This window comes from Accipiter gentilis, chromosome 19, assembly GCF_929443795.1.
Source record: "Accipiter gentilis chromosome 19, bAccGen1.1, whole genome shotgun sequence".
In the NCBI taxonomy this organism is placed as follows: domain Eukaryota; kingdom Metazoa; phylum Chordata; class Aves; order Accipitriformes; family Accipitridae; genus Astur; species Astur gentilis.
The window spans coordinates 24,259,084-24,280,270 of NC_064898.1; the positions used below are offsets into that span (position 1 = coordinate 24,259,084).

At 42.2% G+C, this 21,187-nt stretch overlaps 1 protein-coding gene across 2 annotated transcripts in view; it reads left to right on the forward strand.

The window, feature by feature from the left end:
• NARS2 (asparaginyl-tRNA synthetase 2, mitochondrial) overlaps window positions 1-18,937 on the forward strand; it is a 52,648-nt gene extending 33,711 nt beyond the window's left edge. Inside the window, exons 8-14 of one of the 2 annotated variants that reach the window (XM_049823092.1) lie at window positions 4,615-4,713; window positions 5,149-5,186; window positions 6,986-7,052; window positions 8,542-8,679; window positions 9,848-9,945; window positions 12,089-12,115; window positions 18,131-18,937. In XM_049823092.1, coding sequence (XP_049679049.1) covers window positions 4,615-4,713; window positions 5,149-5,186; window positions 6,986-7,052; window positions 8,542-8,679; window positions 9,848-9,945; window positions 12,089-12,115; window positions 18,131-18,275 — 612 coding nt within the window. In that variant the 3' untranslated portion in view covers window positions 18,276-18,937. Of the gene's footprint in view, window positions 1-4,614; window positions 4,714-5,141; window positions 5,187-6,985; window positions 7,053-8,541; window positions 8,680-9,847; window positions 9,946-12,088; window positions 12,116-18,130 lie in introns of both variants that reach the window. The other variant, XM_049823091.1, reaches the window with a different exon arrangement.
• Window positions 18,938-21,187: the final 2,250 nt, after the last annotated feature.

Below are 21,187 nucleotides of genomic sequence, written 5' to 3' on the forward strand. Positions count from 1 at the left end.
AAGATGTACGTGTTTACCATTCGCTGATGAGGCTTAAGATCTTTCTCTCGGCCAAAGCTCCAAAAGAAACATAGCTTTCCTTACAAAATAAAAAGAAGATTTAGTAACAAAGCTATGTGTATTTGTGAGCAAAGGGCCTGAAATCTTAGAGCAACGTCTTTTTTCCCCACTGTAATTGCACAGAGTAGTGCTCAGTTATTCCTAAATTAGTAGCACAGTTCTTGTGAAGTCTTATGTGTCTTGATCACGCAATCTAAATTTCTGTTCTGTGCCAAAATGTGTTTTAGTGCTACAAAGAAGCTTAAACTCTCACAATACTGGTTTCACAATACTTTCTGTGGAAAGTCCCATGGTCCCATGTGCTCAGTGCAGTACTCCGTGCTGGCTGGCTGGCTGATAGTGTTACTACTTCAGTGTACAGGGTTATATGTAAGTGCATCTAAGGAGAGGCCTCTGTGGCCTCTTTGCACAAGAGTCTAGTCAAGAAGTTGAGTCAAGTTGCCCCAAAGCACTTTACCTCCAAACTGGATGAGAAAGAGGGGAGTTAGAAGAAGGTCAGATAAGACAGTGGAAGGGGGCTGATTTGTATGGAAGTGTCTGGACTCACTAGAGCCATTGCCCCTCTAGTCCCTGAATTGGAGGCCCAAGGTCTCCAGTCTCATCTGTCATCTGAGATGCCTGCTGCCACCCTCTTCCTCTCTCTTCAGTGTTGTGTCATGTAGCCGTATTTGTAGATCATTGTCTTCTATTTTTCATTCCACTGTCTTAGCAGTGCAGCGGATTTAAAGGATCCCACTTCACTCATGATGCTAATGGGGTCTCAAAGAGGCCATATGATGCAGTCATCATTGAATTTCATCTAATGCACATACAAAACCATGCTAAAAAAACCATTATTTAGGCTGTAAAGTTAGGATATGCCAGAAGGAAGTTTTCCTGAGGGCATTTTTGGGTGTTTATGCATATTGTTAGTCTTCCTTAACAAGAGCACATCCTAGCACCACTGTCTCTTTAAGAGATGGAGAATACATCTCTTTAAGATGGAGAATACAATTTAACACACAGTATTTGAGCTCTGTCCTGAGGGCAGAAGTATTGTCTTCCACTGGTTATGTACGTCATCAAAATTAATTTGCTGTCATTACAGCCCAGTGACATGGAGCATTATTACCTCCGTTTTACAGAAGGGAATTCGGGCATGAAATGAAATCAACAGTGGCACTGATTTTTGGATGTCAGCTTCAGGAACCTTAGATTCGAAATACGGGTGTGGTTTGATTTCCAGAATAGTTTGAACTCGGAGTACTTTCTGTCTTCAGTGCCAAGGCTAAGACAGTTGGGCAAATCTGACTGCAGTCTCAAGGGAACAAACACTGGTAATCACATGGGAAAGGTTTGTTCCAAGTGTCTTGCGCAAAGTTCTTTAGAAACATTGGGGTATCTGCAGGGCTGTGGGTTCCTCCTCTGAAGTGGTGTACAGCTGCCATAGCTGAGGCTCCATCAGCATTTATTGTTCAGCTTCGATGGCCAGCGAAGCAGTGGTCTGACAGAGAAGAGTCTCCTTCTTTTCATAACAGCATGTCTCCAGAGTGGGTCCTGAGCTGTCGATTATATAGCTGAGAGGGGAGACTTTATGATCAAGAACAGATGCAAATCTCCCCTCTGTGTGTGTGTATGTGCACACACGTATCGTGTGTGTGAGCAAGCATGAAGGTAAGCATTAATGGTCCATTTGGTGACTGTTTCATATGTAAATGCCCTGTGATCTACACTGCATCCATATGCATACGCCAGGTAAACGCATAAACAAAAATCATACTGGCAGTTTTTGTGATTTTTCTGAAGGTGTCTTATGTAATAAAGATGATTATTTGAACCCTTCTTGCAGTGTAAACCACCTTCAATTGCTGCTGCTGACATTTACTGCCGTTTTGTTGATGATTTCCTCTGTTTCAGCTCTGGTCAAAATTTTATTTGGTAAGAGGATAAGTTGCAGCATCAAAAGATCCAAGTTAAAATTAAACAATACAGTTGGGAGCCGCTTCTAATCAAAATTGGACAGTTAACCATTAAGTTCCACAGCAACATTGGGGAAGGACAAGATTGATACTGCTGAACTTCTTTGAAAGGTGAAAATCGATAGAAAATCTGGGAGCAATGAGGAAGAATGGAAATCTTTCACTTCCGTCTTACTCACCTGCCCTCCTACCAGCACAATTTGTACATTTCCGTTATGAAGCAACCAAATTAAAGGGCTTTTGGACATCAGGAATCCAACCTCTGAGATGAGCTACTTTCTTCGATTCCAATGGCTTTTTCCCTCTGTAAGACTCCTATCAAACATGTTTCTTTCAGGATACGTTCAAACCAATCACTTCTCCTGTATCTCCAGCTTGTGTTCCCTCAAACCAGCAAACCACTGGTTATGCTTCTCCACTCATTTTTTTCATATAGCCTACTTTCCAGTCATTCATTGTATTATCTGCTTAAAGCCATAACTTCTCAGTTGGAGAGCTTTTTTTCCCTCCTTTTTCTTTTTTCTCTCCACTTTTCGTGCCTAGTACACATTTGGCATAAATAAGAGCAGCGAGGAGGCCAATGCATGACCCACGTGTCTGTCTTTTTTGCCAGGATAAAACCTCAAGTTTCAAACCTGGAAATATTTCTCAGATTGTTTTTCCCATACCACCCACATCTTTTTTCCACAAGAGGAAGCTGCTTATGTTGAATGCTGTGGGAACCTAATTGTTACTTTATCGCACAGTGAGGAAAAAAAGTGCTAATTAAACAACATGCTTTTCTGAAACCAGATGATACTTTCATTTTCTGGAAAGAGGAAGCTTAATGTAAAATCCCTTCAACTCTGCCTGGTGAAACCAGATGAATTGCCAAGTAGTTTTCTAATTTCATTTGCATAAGCCTTTTTCTAGCTACTTTGAAGAAAGTTCAAAGCTGACTGTTTGGTTATTTGCCACTCAGCAGCAGGAATGCTAGCTTTTCATTTCCTCTGTGTTTGAGTACCAGTAGGGGTAAAATTGTTCATCTGCATATGATAATGCTGTTCCTTTATTTGGATCTTACCTTTTTAAAAAGAGGGCCCAGATTGATGCAGGGGTCTGGAGGCTGTTTAGCTCCAGAGGAGTCAGAATGGACTGATTTACCACCTTCTCTAGGCTGGTGGGATGCAGAGGTTGTTCATCAGTGCAGAACAGTGTTTCAGCAGTTTGGGAGACGTGATGAAAGATGTTCTGCTAAACATGAGAGTTTGAACATCGTGCCCAAAATCTTGTCTTGGCTATGTCAGTTGCCCAGCTTCTTCTTTTCTGTGCCTCTTGTTCCTCTTACCCTGTAAGATCTGGTTCCTTGCGAGGCAGAGACCTGCTCCTTCCTCAGATCTGCTGACTGAACATCAGGTTCATCTTTTCACAGTTAGTCTCTTCTGGGCTTTGTGGTGTCTAGGGACTTGCTACTCACCTAGATATTATCAGTGCATACTTCACTTCTCTCAACTCTGCAGTTAATGAAGCAGTTGTTATGCTCACAGAAAAAAAAAACAGGAATGTGCCAGGACTTTCAGAGGTGCTTTTTGTTGTAAAAAACCTGGTCCCATCCCAGGCTGAGATGATGTGCAGCCCAGCTGCATTGCTTTGTTCCTTACAGAGGAGATGAGAATAAGGAGGGTGATTTTGAAGAAGAGTTGGGACCATCAGTACTACACAGGTATCAACTATCTCCTTTGTACGGGCCTAAGACTACAAGGAGTCATGGGAACTCTTAATCTGCACAACAGCAAGTGCCTTGGATGGTCTGCTTTGCTTAACCAAAAGAGAAAAGTACTCTTAAAATGGGTTGATCAAAATGCAGTGGCATCCCACATGGGGGCTTTTTTTGTTTAGAACCAAAACGGCATTTTAATTTCTTCATGGGTAAAGCCCATTTTACTGGATAAGTGTATCCAAATTGGATGATAATGTCGTTTAGTTAATCCACAGTAGTTTAGGGAAATGAAACCACATCTTTTTTTAGTTTCTCAAACATCCCTGCGTTGATGGGTCTTCTGCTTTAGCGCTCTACTCATCTCTGTACAAGTTCTCTTTGCTTTGCTCTTACTGCGCAGAGTCTCTCTAGCTGGGATCTGTTTGATGGGGTGGCTCTACACAGTACACCTTTATTCTCTCCTTTAGTTCTGCCTCTTCTAACAACAAAGTAGAAAAACAGAATTGCTCATTACAGGACAGATACCTCACTAATAATTAATCTGAGACCAGTCACCACAAATGATTGTAATGTGTGTGTTTGTGGCTGACCAGGGCTGCTGTTTGAATATTTTAGCTGTGTTTTTTTTCACTGGAGATACCTGACTGAAGGTACTGAGGCCATCAGCAGACACTGAAACCCTAAACCCGTAGCAGAAATACAGGTTCCACTCCTCTTCAGCTACTGAGCAAGCCTGCTAATTAGGAGTGTTAACAAGCTGGTACCCTCTTATGCAGTCTAACCATGCAGGACAGAAGCTCCTTCTGTACCCTTTGGCAGATGTGTACTGTGTTTTATTTATAGTCCGGGACATCTAAGCAGTGTTAATTTCTCATGCACTCCTGTTTTCTCTATTAGGTTATGGAAGATCTTTTCAAGACAGTGACAAGCACTGTGTTCTCCAAATGTCCTCGTGATGTTGAGCTTTTTCATAAATACATAGCTCCTGCCCAGAAGGTAATAAATGTGACAGGAAAGAGCTGCAATCCTGTTATGCATTTTGGGGGCTCTTGGCTATAGGAAGGCTTAATTTTTATTTTTATTTTTTTACTGTGTTGTCCTGTGTTAACAAACTATGAAGAGCTAAAAGTTGACCTGAGCTTAAGCAATTGTTCAGATGAACAGAGAGAACACACAACTTTTTGTAGCTAGTAGTAAGTGTGGTAGAACTGTAGCTGTCACATCATCTAGCAGCCTCTGAATCATCAGCTCCAGTAATCGGGTACCCTTTTAGCACTGAATGGCCGGGAGTGGATTTTGACCCATATCTAGATCACAATGCAGACCTACAAATTAAAACTTAGAGGGAGGTAGCTTTTCTAAGTTCCCTCTGGGCCCCTGAACCCTTAAGAGTAGCTTTATGGTTTTATTTTTTTTCTTGTTTTGACCAAGGACAGGTTGGAAAAAACGCTGAAGAACAAATTTGTGATGTAAGTACTTCTATTTTAAAATTATCTGCAAGAGGGCTTTTGGGGGAAAGAGTTCCTATTTTGTATATGTTCTTTTTCTTTCCCAACTCAATGTCTTCTGGGTTAGCATAATGTCTCCAAAAGAGCATGAATTGCAGTTCCCTTTGTACTGTTTGTCAGTTGCCCTTTCATATCTGCATGAGACGGGTATCTGAATCTGCTGGCCTTTGGCTTTTGCTTCCCTGGACAAGATCCTCTTTCTGTAAGGGTATCCTCCTTCCAGTATGTACTTGCACAGTGGTTTGCTCGCGGTCTTGCTTAGTTTTGGCTTTGGTGCTCTGCCTTCCTTCAGACTTCCACTCCGATGGCTCCCTTTTAATGAAACTCTTTTTTGATATTTAAAAATCTCAAAATTGGTTTTGTGTTCCTGATTGCTTGTGCAAGTCCTTTTCCCAGTTCTTTGTGTGTTAAAGAACTGAAGGCTTTTGGTTTCCCTCCTTGGCCCCCAAGAATACCTCCTCTTCCCTACTTATGCCTGTCTCTTCAAACAGTGGTGCTCTCCATTCATCCCACAGAACATTGTAGGGCTGCTTAGCCAAGCACTGGTTTTCCTGTTAAGCAGCTACAGCCACACTTGGGCAACAGAATCGTGATAGATCCCTGTGCCTCGTGCCTGCATAAGCACCATGGGAGACATCAGCGAAGTCGCTGTCTCCCCATTTCAGTCCTTCTCTCTTTGGACCTAACTGGTATTTCTGAGAGGACAAAGTTACACTCAGCTTCTCCCATGGTCCAAGGCAAAAGAGAGTGAGTCAGCCTCTCTCTCTCTCTCTCCCTCTCTCGTTTCCTCTGTTTCTCTCTTCGTCAGCTGCTGGCAGATCTGGGGCATTCCTGGCTTACACACATCAGTTACATGCGTTGAACTTGTGCCAGTGACATACCTCATTTGGACCATGGTGACTCATAATCCAAACATATGGAGCAATATATTCCTTCTTGAGGTATTTCCTCCAGAAGCCTTCCCTGTATTAGTGAAACCTTGTAGCTGGGTGTAAAGAGCTCGTTCTCTTTAGGGAATTTGGCTTATAATTGGATTTAGCTAATGATACAGAGAGATGAAATTATGGTGACCAGGTTATTCTTTCTTCTCTCTGTCCACAATATTTGCGTGGTATGTGGAAAACTTGTCAGCAAAAGTATCTTCCATTGAGTCTTGATTTCCAGTTGTCAAACCTGCAGCATCTTTCACTGCACTTTTTCTGTTTGCTCTGCCATGATGCTGTTCTTTTGTATTGGTGGAAGTCAGTGGAGAATCTGCTCTCAGATCTGTCAGAGGAGTAGAGAAACATTGCTGCAAATAAATCTCACAATTTTTGCAAAGTAAAATGAAAATGTTTGAGCTACAAGCCCTTTGCTCTCTGGGCTGTTATTTTTGCCTAACAGCATCCTGAATGGTAGAGCTATGCTGATGAGGGCATATTGTTTTCTTAAAAAAAATCCACAGATCTCTATGAAGCAATTCTCTGCAGAGCTCACTTCTGACTGAAATGCAACATTGCAATAATGCAAAAGTGTCTTGAGAGCTTAGCGTTTCCTGCCCTGCATGTAGCTGAAGCACAGGAAAACATAGGGTTCTTGCTGTATAAAATGGTTTTTGGTTTCGTTCCAAAGAAGCATTGCTGGGAAGTCTGACATCACAGCACAAGTTGGCATGGTGGTGGGGAAATGCCTCCTTAATTTTCCAGTACGGCACTTAGCCAGAAAACTTTCTTGTTAATCCTTTCACAGTTATCTTAAAGACTTTTTTTTTTCTTTTGCAGAATTTCCTACAATGAAGCAGTGGAAATTTTGAAGCAAGCTTCTCAAACTTTCACTTTCAAGCCAGAGGTAGGTAGTTGTGTGGCAGCTTGTCCCTATGCCTGTTCATGCACACAGCCAGCCTGAACTTTGTAGATCTCATTTCGCTCTTTCTGATACAAGAGTTGTTACTTCACACAGGTTATCTGCCTCCTGGGGTGTTTGCTCAGTTGTAACCCAGGTACAACTTTGCCCTTTGGGGAAGAAACGGAAGCAATATAAGGAGCGAGTTCTGTAGCAAAGAACATGTAACGTTTGCAGGGAAGGAAGTGATGAGTTTGCTGTTGAAGGACCAAGGCTTTGGCAAAAGCGCTTCTCTTTACTGTATGTGAGTAGTGCCAAATGTGTTGCCTATTCAGTAGGAGTCAAGTAAGGAGAGTTGCTGTAACAGTCCTCAAATAAAGAAATAGTATTAGGACAGCACCATAAGTTTGACAAGGACTAATAAGCCAAAACCACGTCAAAATACGGTGTAATCTAGATCTAGGTAAAGGCAATCCCTTGTCTTTCCAAAGCATAGATTTTGACCGGGAGAAAGAATCACATGCTAGTCTTTCTAACACTGTTAGATTATGGTTTTCTGAAAGTCATATTTTGCCCAATCTCAAACACACACACCAGTAGGGAGAGCATTCGTGGTGGTGCTAATCTCATGTGTATGTGTATACTGAATAATCTTTATCTCGTTCTGATGCTTTGAGGAAAATAACCCTCTGGCTGAAGCCACCTTTGTAGCCAGTTGGGTAACTGTCTTATCTCTGTGTACAGGTGGGTGTAGAATCTCAAGTCCTCTATCAGTACTACCTTGATATGAGACAGCAAACTCGGGATATTTTCAGATGAGGAGAGTCTGCAGAATATCTGTTCCCCTCTTTCCGTTCCACTCCCCTGATATTCTTTGCACATCCTGTAATGGACTGGAGGTCTCTAGTCAAAAGCGACAGAATTTATAGCATTGCTGGAAGAAAGGAGAAGTGAAGGACATTACAAATGTCCAACGCTTCTGATAACAAAGAATTGTTTAATAGGATGCTGGGTTTTCTTAAATGAGAATTAATGTAGTGTGTAACAGGACACAGCAGGGAAGAGAGCAGTCAGCCTAGTAAAGCTGCTTTCTATATTCCAAAGGTAATACTGAAATAAGGTTTTTTGCTGGGTTGAGTAAGCTGGTTTTGGATAAGTGCCTATTTCCCCTAAGCTATGTGGAGTGTGATTTGGGGGATTTTGTTTGGGTTTTTTTCTGATTTGATACCAGATGGTTGGGCTTGATGCAGGGATGATCTGGCCCTGTTCTGTGGAAGTTAACCATGTTATTTTCATTGCTTTGCTCTGCCTTAAAACTCGTGAAACTCTTGTCTGCTTAGCAAATTTTCCCAGTGGCCTGTGTGAGAAGTTGCTGTGCTTGGTTTCATGTTATTCAAAGCTACGCATCTCTCCTACGCAGCGATTTTTCTGTGTCTCTTGCCACAGGCAAGGTGCACCAAAGCAGCATCCCAGGTCCCTTTTGCTGTCTTTACAGTGGGGCTGTGACCTCCAAACAGAACATGAAAAGTACCTGGTGACGCACTGTGGAGAGGTTCCCGTGTTTGTGATTAACTACCCATATGACCTCAAACCTTTCTACATGCGGGACAATGAAGATGGACCTCAACATACAGTAAGTCCGTAGGTCACACTTCCACCTCTTTTTTTGGCTACATATGTGACTTACCCTACTGATAGATAGACAGATGAGAATAGTCTTCTGCTGGGCCTTTGGTCAAGAAGTCCAAGATAAGATGTGACCATCAGGTGATCCTGTTCAGTCGTTTTTCCTGTTGTAGAAGAAATCCCCAAAGCAGGAACAACAGGAGGAAGATTCAGGAGTTGGGTAGTGTTAAGTTTTTGCTTAAGTCCTTTAAGATAGATTTGCCATAGTTTATTTCTTTTCCTGGTAGACTTCCGTACTACTAGGTGTAATGCCTAGAATTGCAATGCTCCAAGCAGCCCGTGATACTCTTGTCATCCAAATCTAGCATCCACGTAATACTCAAATAGCAGATGGACACAAGAGGTAGACTCTTCCTCCACAGGTCTCATGCTTTGAAGGTGTGATTTCCCAATTGAAGTGAGACAACCTGAAACATTGCTTCTACCAAAAAGAGCGACTACCCCACCATGTGCCACTGTCACTTCACTGGCTTTAATTCTAGCAACAGTCCAGCTGTGGGATGGGAGAAGTAACTCTACAAAACAAAACAGAGAAGAAAACCAGCCCAAACCTAACAGCATAGGTGATAACACTGGTATCCTAACACTTGGATCAGCACATCAGTGCCATTGATCCATTGGTATCATTACCACTACAGCTGGCTCAAGGAATGGGGGCAGATGGATTAAACACAAGTTACAAGCGTCAGAACAGCTTAAACTCTAAGGGAATCAGGGCTTCAGGAAACTTGCCTGTGTGTCTTTGTCTCCTTGTGAGCTGCTGCTGGGTTCTTTATACCCTGCACAGGCTTGCCTACATGCACAGATTGTCATCAGAGTAACCTGGTGGGATTCAGTTCACACCACCTGCTGTAGATGTCCTCAGTCTGGAACACCACTGCACTTATTTATGTTTTCTGTAGACTTACTGATGGTTATCATTGTAAAGTTCCCTCCTAGCCTTCTCTTGTCAACAAGGGGCTTTTCAAGCATTTGCAAATACTTATGTAAGTGTCCTGGACTCAATAAAAGAATTACGGTAGCTTCTTACAAACAGACATCCAGTGTCAGCTGTACTTCTGCTGTAGACTGTATGGCTACTTGGCATGGCTTATGATAGGTTTCTTTCTTTTAAGGTTGCAGCTGTTGATCTCCTTGTACCAGGAATAGGCGAGTTGTGTGGAGGCAGCTTGAGAGAGGAGCGACTGCCCTTCCTCGAATCACGCTTACAGAGGTATGAAAAACCCATAGGTGCCGGGAGACTAGCCTGACCAAGAGAGTGTTTCAGCAGCCCTCAGTGGTTGGCAAGACAGAGGAGTGGAAGGGCAACTAATGGTATTTAAAAGAAGCCTATTTTTGTCTTTTATATACCTATTTCTCTGAGTAGGTGACTGCAAACTGGTGAAGAAGTTCTTGTGCTTCTGTTGTAGGTATGCAAACTTCCTCTCTGTTTTAGCTCATCAGAGAAGAAGAGTTTATTTTATGTTAAGAGTCCAGGGCAGTAGAATGCCTCAGCTCTGCTGGGACTATCTGGAACAGGGTCTGATGTGAGGCTCTTCATCCTTGAGCCTTTTCTTTGTAGCTTTTGTGGCTGAGAGGGGATTGCGAAGGTGGAGATTGTCACGTAGACAGAGCTTGGATGTATTTGTCATCGCATTGTGTAACTGAGGAACTGCAATTTTGGTCAGAATCTTTGCTAGCTGTGATGCAGCTGGCCTCAGTGGCATCATTTCAGAGAATATGGTTCTTTGCTAACAGTTTGGTGGGAAGCTTCACTGGAAGTACCTGGGACCTGTACTGTGTCATACAGGCTCCTTCCCTGCTGCTTTGTTCTGGATCATGTGACTTGGAGTGATTTTAGGCTAAATTCAGTGTCAGAATATCAAAGCTGCTGTTTAGTTAACAAGAATTGACATTATAGATCGTGTATTTCTCCATAGACAATTACTCCTCGGATCCTGTCTGACTGCTCAAAAAAACCTTTCATAACTCAGATGAGTCCATTTGGGCCAGTCGTACACTTGTGCAAAGCAATTTTGGAGGAGGATTAATCCCAGAGTAACAACCATTTGCATATTAGGAATGAGTTTGTTGCTTAAATCAGCCACATGCTCACCGAGATATATCTAGTCAGTGGAGAAGAGCAAAATCCATTTCAGCATAATGAATCCAAAAGGCGCTGGGCAATTAAAATCACCAGAACATTGGTTCTCAATTTGTGGTGTAGGATGATATTATTCCCTGTGCTTCCTGCTACTCTCCCTGTGAACTCTCCCGAAGCAGGCGTGCTTCAGCTGAAGCAAAATACAATGTTGCCTGCTGCACTTTCACTTGAAATTTTTGCCAGTAACATCCAGAGTCCACAGCCCTCAAGGTGTGGGACTGGAGCAGAGGGGGGGTCTGTGTGGAGGTTGAAGCCAGACTTCCTTGTTTGTCAGGAAAGTCATAGGAATTATTTCAAGCTACAAATGGGGTGTGTCCTCAGTGACCTTAAAGTACAGCTCTGCACTGAAGATGACCTGGAAAAATAAGACCTCTTTTCACATGTTTTTCTCAATTTTGAGTACTCAGGATCTGATCTGCTGAGCCCAAATACTTTAAGGCTTTTAAATTCTACTTCCTGCAGACCCAGCATAGCTGAGAGAGATAAAGAATGGGGTTCTTGTCTCCTTATACACACTTCATACAATAGCTCCCCAAGTCCCAGTCAGGGACAGCTGCAATGCACTGAAGATGAGAGAAGTGGTCTCGCTTTGCCTACGCAGTTTTCTGTTCATGTTCAGAGAAAGGGAAAAAAAACCTGACAACTTTGTTCTTGTTCTGCCAGGGCAGGGAAAGGAGAGAAGGTGCATGGGTGGCCATTAGAAAAAGACGTATTTTATTTAGTAGCTTTATGGAAGTTGATAGACATTAATAAAGGTATAGGAGTTTAGTGTTTTTGTGGACTACGGAAGGGAAGCCACATAGCCGCACATGTGAAGAGATTTTGACTCACTCATAAATGAGGTTGGCTGCATGTCATTGTAAATTTAATATTCAGGCCTGTACTTCCAAACATTCACAGATAGAGTACTGATATGCTTAAAGTTAAGAATATGCACAAGTCTTTGTATGAAGCTGGGAACAACCCTTTATGTTGAGAAAACAAAATTTGCATTTTAAGAAGCAGGTGGGGAATCTGTTCAAGATTGTCTACCAATTACCAGAACTGATAGCCACTGATCATGTCTTCCCTTAATCTCTTGCCTTTCCTTTTTTGGACTCAGTTTAGTCATCAGACCCTCCCTTTTCTTGTAGCATTCTCTTCCAGTCAAGTGCTGCTTGTGCGGATTTCCTCTGTTCCTTTACTTACATGGGATTTTCTTTTTGTTCCACAGATTAGGACTCACAGATGCATACCAATGGTAAGACACTAGCTTGGTCTGCAAGCTCTACTTCTTCTTTTGAGAGTCTTTAAACAACTATTTCATTTTTCTGATTTGTTTTTTGAGGGGACATTTCTTGGCCCAGTTGCCCTGCCTTCAGTGCCAGTCTGAATGGAACAGCCAGTTCATTTAAAAAAAAAGTTTAATCTAATGCTACTTAGTTCGTCTTCCCAATTCGTCCACTCACAGTGCAGGTCACTCCTTTCAGGATTGCATGAAGTGGATTAATTTACCTAATGATTTTTGATATTAAATCATTAGGCTGTGTTCAAAGTTGAATAGACTCTGACCGCCATTGCATGAGATAAACAGGTTGGAGAACCACAAGCAATTTGTGACCTTTAACAGCTCCATGAATAACTCCCTTTGCAATTGACAGGGCAATTGGGTCGAAAAATCTTCCTTAACAAAGCAGCTGAAGCAATTAAAACTGTCCTGTTAAGGAGACAGATCAACCTTTGAATTAATGGTTTAGCCTATTAAAATGACAGAATGATCTTAGTGTTCCTCTTGACAAGTCTTTCTTGGTATGTACTTTGTCATAGCTACTGAGAGGGTGATAGTGCAGACAATTTTAAATTTAGAAGAGTATATTCAAATACTCTGCAGTATTTGGATAGATCATTAGGGAGGCTGCCTTGAAAAAAAGCAGAGTGAGTGCAGGGTTCTTTACTCTCCTCTTGCCACAATATGAGATCACTTAGGAACAGCCCAGTGCATGGCAGACCTATACATCATCCGTTTGCAAACAGGGTGAATTAAATGTCTTCCTTTACTGTTTGCATTTATGGGCCAGAATACACCATATCACTTCATCTGGGGGAAGGATTATCCTGAACAAGGATGATCAGTTGTGTGGTTAGATGCTGAGATATAGCCTGAGGAAGTCTGGTGTCCAGTGGCAGAGCTTTCCAGCACTAGTAAGATAACACAGCCCTGCCTCATGGTTCCCTCAACAGAGAAGATTAAGACATTGTCCGTTGCCCATTTGCATTTTCATGTGGTATGTAGCAATCACATTCTGGAAACCCTTTCTTCCTGTGATCTTGTTTTGGATACTCTTTCCTCCTCTATCCCCTCCACTCCATGCCATAGCAGGGTCTGGTGTCCTAGGAAGTGCAGGACAGGAGTAATCCGGAATGCTTCTGGACTACAGTCCAAAATCTGCCAGAAAACAGGTAGGTGGTTTGCCAGCATCCATCTTTTCAGTGGAGGTGGCAGGAGAGACTGAAATTATCTCCTCCAATTTAGTGATTGAATTTAGTCTCCAAAGCTGGCTCACAAACTCCTTGAAGAACAGTTGAGTCATTCCTTTTAAAATATAATATTTTCTGACTTTAGAATGGGCAGCTGAGTGAGATGTGGTCCCTTTTGAAATCCTTTATATATTGCCATATCTGTTTCTACCTGTTTTCTTCTCTCACTAAACGTGAGGATATTGTGGGGACTGATTACTTCTAGGACAGCTTCAGGAGTGCCTTGTTTATGGGAGAATCATTGGGCAAAGAGGCAGCTGATGATCTGAAGTACTGTTGTGCTTCTGCCTATTCCTACCTTTTAGAAAGCTTTTCAAAAAAAGTGGATAAGGGGACATGGTCAAAGTCCTCTGAATTTTCCTCAGTTCACTACCATCTTTCCTGTTGTGTGGGTTTCTTTCCATAAAGAATATGAGTTGCAAAAGTATTTGTCTTGATTTTGTGGAGTTATTTTATTTTCACACTCCTTCCTTTAAACTGTAGATAGAAAAGAGCTCAGTGCTGTACATGCTGATCTTGGCTAGACTTGGAGCGGTCTGTGGAAGCGAGGTGGGAAAGTCGGGCAATCAGAGTTAACTCTGGAAAGTCACTTGCTTTTCTCTGTGACCAGGGAGTATTGAGTATATTGCCTTGTAAATGGGGGTCCTGATCCTGTTTGCAGCCTCCAGGTGCCAGCTTAGCACGAGCAATAACAAAGCAGGTACTTTGTAATGACCAATGTGTCCCCACTACCATCAGCTTGAGCAGCATTTCAGACTGTCTTTCTACATGTAAGGCACCCGTTTCCTCACTCTGATTATCATCATGTGCATTCAGCGGAGAAGATGGCCTCATACTGAATGAACCCTTTACAGTCCAGGTACCTTTCTGATCTTTTGATCTAACACTGGTGAAACTACACGGTGGCAGAGCAGGTGTTACCTGCTGTCTTAGAATGGATATTACTGTGTTGTCTTGGCCTTGCTCCTGCTCTGGATGGAGACAATTGGGCTGTGTTGCGCTCTTTAATTTCTAATTTTCTTTGAAGCTTGAATGCCGGAGTGTTCTGTTGGGTCCTTGTGTGGCAAGGTAGAAAAGAGGAGCTGGACTTAAGGAACAGCAGCACTGGTGAGGCACTTGGAATCCACGGCCAGTGACAGCATTCCTATCATCCTTTAACCTCTTTCAGAGGCCAGCGAAAACCAGTGGCCCATCACTGTCCTTGGCAGTTGCCTGATCCTATTACTTCTGCTTTAGGGTGTAACTGGAGCACTGTGCTGGGCCATACAGAGGCAGGTGGAAAGTCAGTGCTAAAGCCAGCGAAAATGTGCCCAAAATCCATTTGTGTTAATGGGAGTGTTTTAGACTGACCTCCTTGAATGCTTTTTCTGTGGATTCCCAAAAAGTTGTAGCAGAGCAGAAGCTGCCTGAAACCAAAGGCAGTATTTTACCCAGCATGAGAACCTGGTGATGCTTTGCATGTTTATTTCCTGAAACGTTCAACAAAGTGGTCTTCCAAATGTCGTTTCAGTAGTAGTTTTTCATTGCTCTCATTTCTTTCCTTTTTTTTCCAGAAGGATATTCAACTTCATGGACTGAAATATCTTTGTTCTTTCAGCCTTACTTTTTTCAAACTGGCTGCAGAGGCTTCAGTATAACAAGAGGGTTACATAAAAGAGCAAGGTTATATTTGTTTTGAAAGGTGACCAAAAAGAATACATTCTGCTTATGAATGGTCACTAAGAAAGCACTGATCTTCATAGTGCCTTGCCGTGCAGCACAGGAGCTCGTGATGATCATAAAAGGGTATAGATTTTTAAAAGGATGAAAGGAAATGCTTTTCTAACTTGGCACTTAACAAGCTCCTGGAATTCATTGCCAGGGGATGTTGTTGCAGCACATACTTTAGTAAGATTCAAATCTCTGAAGAACTACCAGTCCTCCAGGTCCAGAGCATGACCTCTGGGGCTAGCTGGGGTCGCAGAAACTTATTTCCCCCCTGGAATAATGTTGCACAGTCCCCCAGTTGCCAATGGAGGGCTCAGCTCTTAAGTATGAGCTACTAGGAGAAATAGCTAGACTACTTCATGTGTGTTTTTGAGGTGAGAAACATCCGATGTCTGAAGACTACTGAATGAAGAAAAACCTCAGGGAGCATTTTCCAGCCTAAAGGGAATTTTCTCTTCATCTGCAAGGAGTTACTTTTTCTTTCATCTAGGAAGAATGGAAAATTTCTCAATTCCTTTGCTGCTTCTAAGCACAGTCATCAGAAAGGATTCACAGTCTTGATCCTCAGCACGTTTAATTCAATGGACTTTTTCCATTAACTTTAATGGGTTGTGTTTTGCTCCTTTTGCCAAAATGGCTTCTCAGAGTGCTTTGAGATCTACAGATGAAAGCCCTGGATAAGCAAGGGTAGAATTTATTGTTATTGTTCATTTGGAAGAAGCTGAGTTATTTCATCTCCTTACAATGACTTTATAAACTCTGTTGCCAGCAAAAGGGGGGAAAAAAGATGCTAGGCTTAGTCTCGACTGTCTTTGCATAGGCTGAGATATGCCTATAGATGTCATCAGAAATGTTTGTGCTGTTATTTATATTGCTAGTTGCAGCTAGAGTTGTCACCAGCTGGTTTGCCAGTTCTGCTCAGAACTACTGAGCTGGTACAGATTGATCTGCCACAGCTAGCACCCATATCCCTCGCATTTACAAGGTCTTTCCTATTTCACAAGCCACCACCCTCAGCATCAGATCTGCCCATCATCCTCCTTGCAAACCCTTGAAAAGCTGCAAAGTGGAGCTCCTGGGGGCAGTTCCCAGTCTATTAGCAGAAACTCAAGTTCTTGATGCAGTCTGAAGTAGATAGAGGTGAAGACCACCATGCTGTTGCACAGTCTAGTGTTCATATCCTAAGCATAATCTTCATCACAAGGTGTGGGGTGGACACAGCTGAGCCTTACCAAGCCAAGCTAACACCCAGCAACGCAGGTAGAAAGCACATGGGTCCCAGGGATCAGAAAACATGGGTCCCACTCCTGAGCCTGCTGCTCAACTTGCAGTACAGGCATAACCGCACTTTGTGTGTCAGTGCGAGCAGGAAGAGGTAAGAAGTTCTACGATTCTATCACATTCTGCTTCTGGTTTTACTACTTGGGCAGTGGAGGGGAGGGGGGAAAAAACCCTGAAGATTGGATTGAGTGTAATAAATGGCTTCCCAAATTTTAACTACTGTTAATGAACTGCAAGGAAAAACAATATTTCATAGTATAAAAGGCATACTGTCAAACTGAGTCTGTCAGGGCAGTCTCTTGCAGCTATAGAATTGGTTGGAGAGTATTTTTATTTTGCAAGTACAGCTGATCAGTGGCATTACTTTGCTTCACTTTGTTAAAATGTAGTCTTCAAGCCAACAAAATTCTGAAGTCCAAGCAAGTACACTTAAATATATATAATGTATATCTTACATATTAATACATATATATATATACACACACAAATATTATTTTTCCTTTCAGTTCATTAACAGTAGTTAAAATCTGGTAATCCATTTATTACAATCAATCCAGTCTTCAGGGTTTTTTCCGTAGTGTGTTTTCCCTTCCCCTCAACTTTATATTTAAGTGTACTTGATATTTTTTTTAAACTGCAATGATAAAATATTCATGCACAAAGATTAGAAGTGTGTAATAATACATCTGGAGTCACTCAATCCCTTACTAGTGCATTCATATAGAGAAGGATAACTTTGTGGCCTCAGTAAGCTCAGAAGTGGCCCCAAAAATCAATAGAACCACTGCCATGTTTTTCACTCCTATTAAAATAAAACTGTTGGTGACAGTTTATAGCTACAAATATAGTTCCTGTGTATCACATCAGCTACAGTCCAGCTGGGAAATGGAGTATTCTAAAGAAGGACCACCATAATCTTGTTGACACCCATGTATTTGGAATATCTGCTTCGAGATGTTTTTTGTGCACAACAGGTGCTGTTCTCCAAAAGGAAATGTCTTGTTCCAGATCTCATTTTTGGAGCAGATACGTCCGAAGATTTTTTGCTGACTTACTGTGGAAATAAATGAATCAGTCTGTAAGAGTAATTGGGGAAAAAGTAACAAAAAGCCATCATAATTACCTTAAAAGAAAAAAAACCAAACCCAAAACCTGAAGGAATACTCAGTAGACAGCAAGACTGATTTAGGCTTCTGAAAAAATTACTGGAAATGAAATGACTTAGACTATTGAAAGGAAGATAGAAAATGAAAGAATTTATTGTAGGGCAGATTTCAGCACAAGCATGGCAAGGGCTAAACAAACACAAGCAGGCAACTCCATCTCCAACTGCGGAAATGCTTTGTGATTCTGTAGGAACCTGGATTTGTGCCTCTGCTAGAAGTATTTTAGATACTAAAACTTACAAAGATGCTTTCAATATGAGCAGAGCTTTGGTGTTCAAGCTGTTCTTCATACCCAAATGAGTTCTTGCTCGTAAACAAAACAGGCTCTAGCATATTGGCAAAGCATAGCTATGCTGGTTTAAATGTGTTTGCACTTGGGATTTCTGCTAATACAATTCTGCCTGTCAAGGAGCCGCCGCACCTCCTCACACCCCTGACCAAGGCCATCTGTGTTGGCAGAAATCCACAGTGGTTAGGGTCAAAGGGAAGTAATTAAGATGGAAAGCAAAACCCTGGATAAAAAGCTCTCTGTAATTACATCAGCATAACTATGCTGCAAATGTAACTGTCTGTTTAAATTACAGGTATCTAGACCTCCGAAAATTCGGCTCAGTTCCTCATGGAGGCTTCGGAATGGGATTTGAACGCTACCTGCAGTACATCTTGGGAGTTGAGAATATCAAAGATGTTATTCCTTTCCCCAGGTTTTCTCGCTCCTGTCTCCTGTAGCTCAGCAGTTGACTCACGTGGAGAAAACTGCTGGTGTGATGATATGTATATAACGTATTAGGATATGACTAAGTGTGTTTTAATAGGAAATCGAGATAATTTTTATATCAGTGAAACTCTTGGTAAATTTAATACTGGCTTATTGAAAAAAAGTATTTGTTCTGGTGAGATGATGGAAGCACACTTGGTGGATAATTTCATAGCAGTTCACGTCTTCAGTGCGCTGCAGGAGTACTAATAAATCCCACTTAACTAAAGGGTTAAGATTCTCGTGAGACTAGTACAAGCCATGGAAGTACTGAATAAGTGTTGTTGGGAGGTAGTGGGGGTTTTATGTGAAATATTAATAAGGAGGTGTGACCTAAAATGGACTGGGAGCCAGGACTGCTGTGAGGCTTTAATAGGCTTTAATTAAATGCCTGCACAGTGCTTTGAAGATTGAGTGTTATAAAATTGTGAAGTATTGTCATGGCTTTGATGCACTTGCTCTTACGAAATGGCTACTGTAAAGCATGATTCCCCCCACCCTGAGTTAGAAACAAATGTTGTTTACCTTGGAAAAAATCAGTCAAACCTAGCAAGGAAAAAATGTGATATTGGAACTGCTGGAGTGAATTAGGTGAATGATGTTTGATTTTGTGAATCGTCAATAAAGATGTACACTGGGTTTTGTAACTCTGTATGGTTTCTTCTTCTGTTATAAAACCATAGCACTCGGCATCATAGTGTTTCATTCGCTGTCTTTGGTAGATGTTTCCTTTTCCGTGTACCCAAATTAGTTGCACAACTTCTGCCTCTTTTCTGTCTCCAAGAAAGCACATGCTCATAGCAGAAAGAAATGTTCAGTTAGATGAGAGTTCATTCATCTCTCCAGAGCCAACTTGCAGTTTATTGGTGGTTTTTTTGTTATTGCTTTGCTGCTTTGTTGTTGTTATTGAGAAAATCTCTCATGTGCTCATCGGACCAAGCAGTTCTGTCTATATTTTGAAACAACCAACATATGCTCCTGAGCATTGCATATGTATTAAGTAATTGCTTATCACTATAGGATCTGAACTCCTTGCAGTCTTTAGTGGGTTTATGCTTTCAGCTTCCCTGCCAGGTAAGGAAATATTAATTTCTGTCTTGAAGACAGGATTATGGGAAGATCAAGTGACTTGCCTAAGGCAATTGGAAACCAGTGGTTTATCTGGGACTTGAACTGAGGGTTTCCAGCATCTTTCTTCCCTTCCAAATTATCACAATCCAGTAAATGGTCATTTGCATAGTGCTTACTACTCTGGAGCCTGTGATGGCTGCAGCATAAACAATATATATAAAGAGAAAAAGCAAGGTGACAGCCTTATTGCTAATGAACCTTGTGTAAATTGGCACATACAACGTGAAGTAGCTGCAGAACAGCCCTGAAGACTTCTTTTCTGAGCAGATGAAAGAGACTGAAAAATAGTAATCAACTAGCATTGCACTGGTAATATTGCAGTCACAGTTCTCTCTGGTAGGGCTGTATAATACTGCACCTGCAGTATCTAAAAATACTTATTTATGTCATGTGGCACCCACCATGTTTCAGTTTGGTCCACGTCTGGGGCTTTTATGTGTTACGATCACGCAAACAGCATCACCACAAGGTCATTACTTCGGGGTGTTTGTTGCATGCACCGAGATATCCCCTGCCTAATGAGATTTTTTTCATATCTCCTTCATCTGCTTGATTAGGCAGGTGTTAACTGTGTGTTTGCTGGTTTGCGTTTCCTGGTACAGCCTTGAGTTGGTAACTCTGGTTCCATGAACCGATTCAAGCACCTGCCTTCCCTTTGGAATCACTAAGAAGTTCCTACATCAGACACCCGAGTATCTTCCTGCATTTGGACCATCTCCTTTTAACGCGTTGTCTTAAATGTTATTGCTGGCCTTTATGTTTTGGAATTTCTTCTCTCAGCAGAAAGATGTGGAAAGAGTACAGCTGCCAAACAGCCTCATCCATACCATGTTCCTAAATAACTTGTGATGAGCAGGTGTCCTTACTGAGATCCTTAGTCACTGGTTCTGTCACAGTTGCTGTAAATGAGAGCGCCTGAACTGGAAGCCCATCTGCTGAAAACAGAGTGGGTGGATGGCAAAACCATCTCCCGTCCACTCTGCTCTCATCCCCGCTGCAGCTCTGGGCTGGCGGTGTTGTTTGTTGTTCCTGGCACCGGCAGGCTGTTGTCAGCGGGAGGTTGTTGATCACGTTGTGAGATGTCAGATCCGATGGGCAGGGTGGAGCTAAACAGCGAGGGGTGAAAAACAAGGTGTAGAGAAGAAGACAATAGAAGGTGCCAACAAGTCCTAGGATGATGTGGCATGAGTCACAAGTTACAGGGACGGATAGCAGGACTGTTTCAAACAGGTTTGCAGAGTGGCTGTCAGGGCCTTAGATGAGGTGACAGCTTGCAAGAACAGAGAACGGGTGTGATCTACCCTTCACTCTTTGCCTTGATAAAAGATTGTTACAGGACAGAAGGAAAAGTTTGAACCTTCTATTTGTGGATAGGTAGGTATATGAAGGTATATGGTAAGAAAGATGTAGCAAGGATGCACCGTGAGTGGTTCTTCATGCTTTTCTGCCTGGGTGTCCAAGAGGAGCAGTCTCCCCAGTCTTCTACGTGTATTTCTGTTTCACTCAAAGGTACTCGGTGAGTTGGAGACCCAGTGAGCAGGGTTGAGCTAAGGGGGCATTGCCCTTAGGTCTAAAAGCTTATCCAAAAACCTACCCCCAGTAATCTGGCAGAATAAGCAGGAGAGTGGGGATTTTCCCAATAGAACTAACCGGATGAACGTTCAGGCTCAGAAGGGAGTAGAAAGGGTTGTCTAGTCTTGGAAACAGCCTTCAACACGCGTTGTTTTTCCCAGCGGTGGGAGAGAGGAGAATG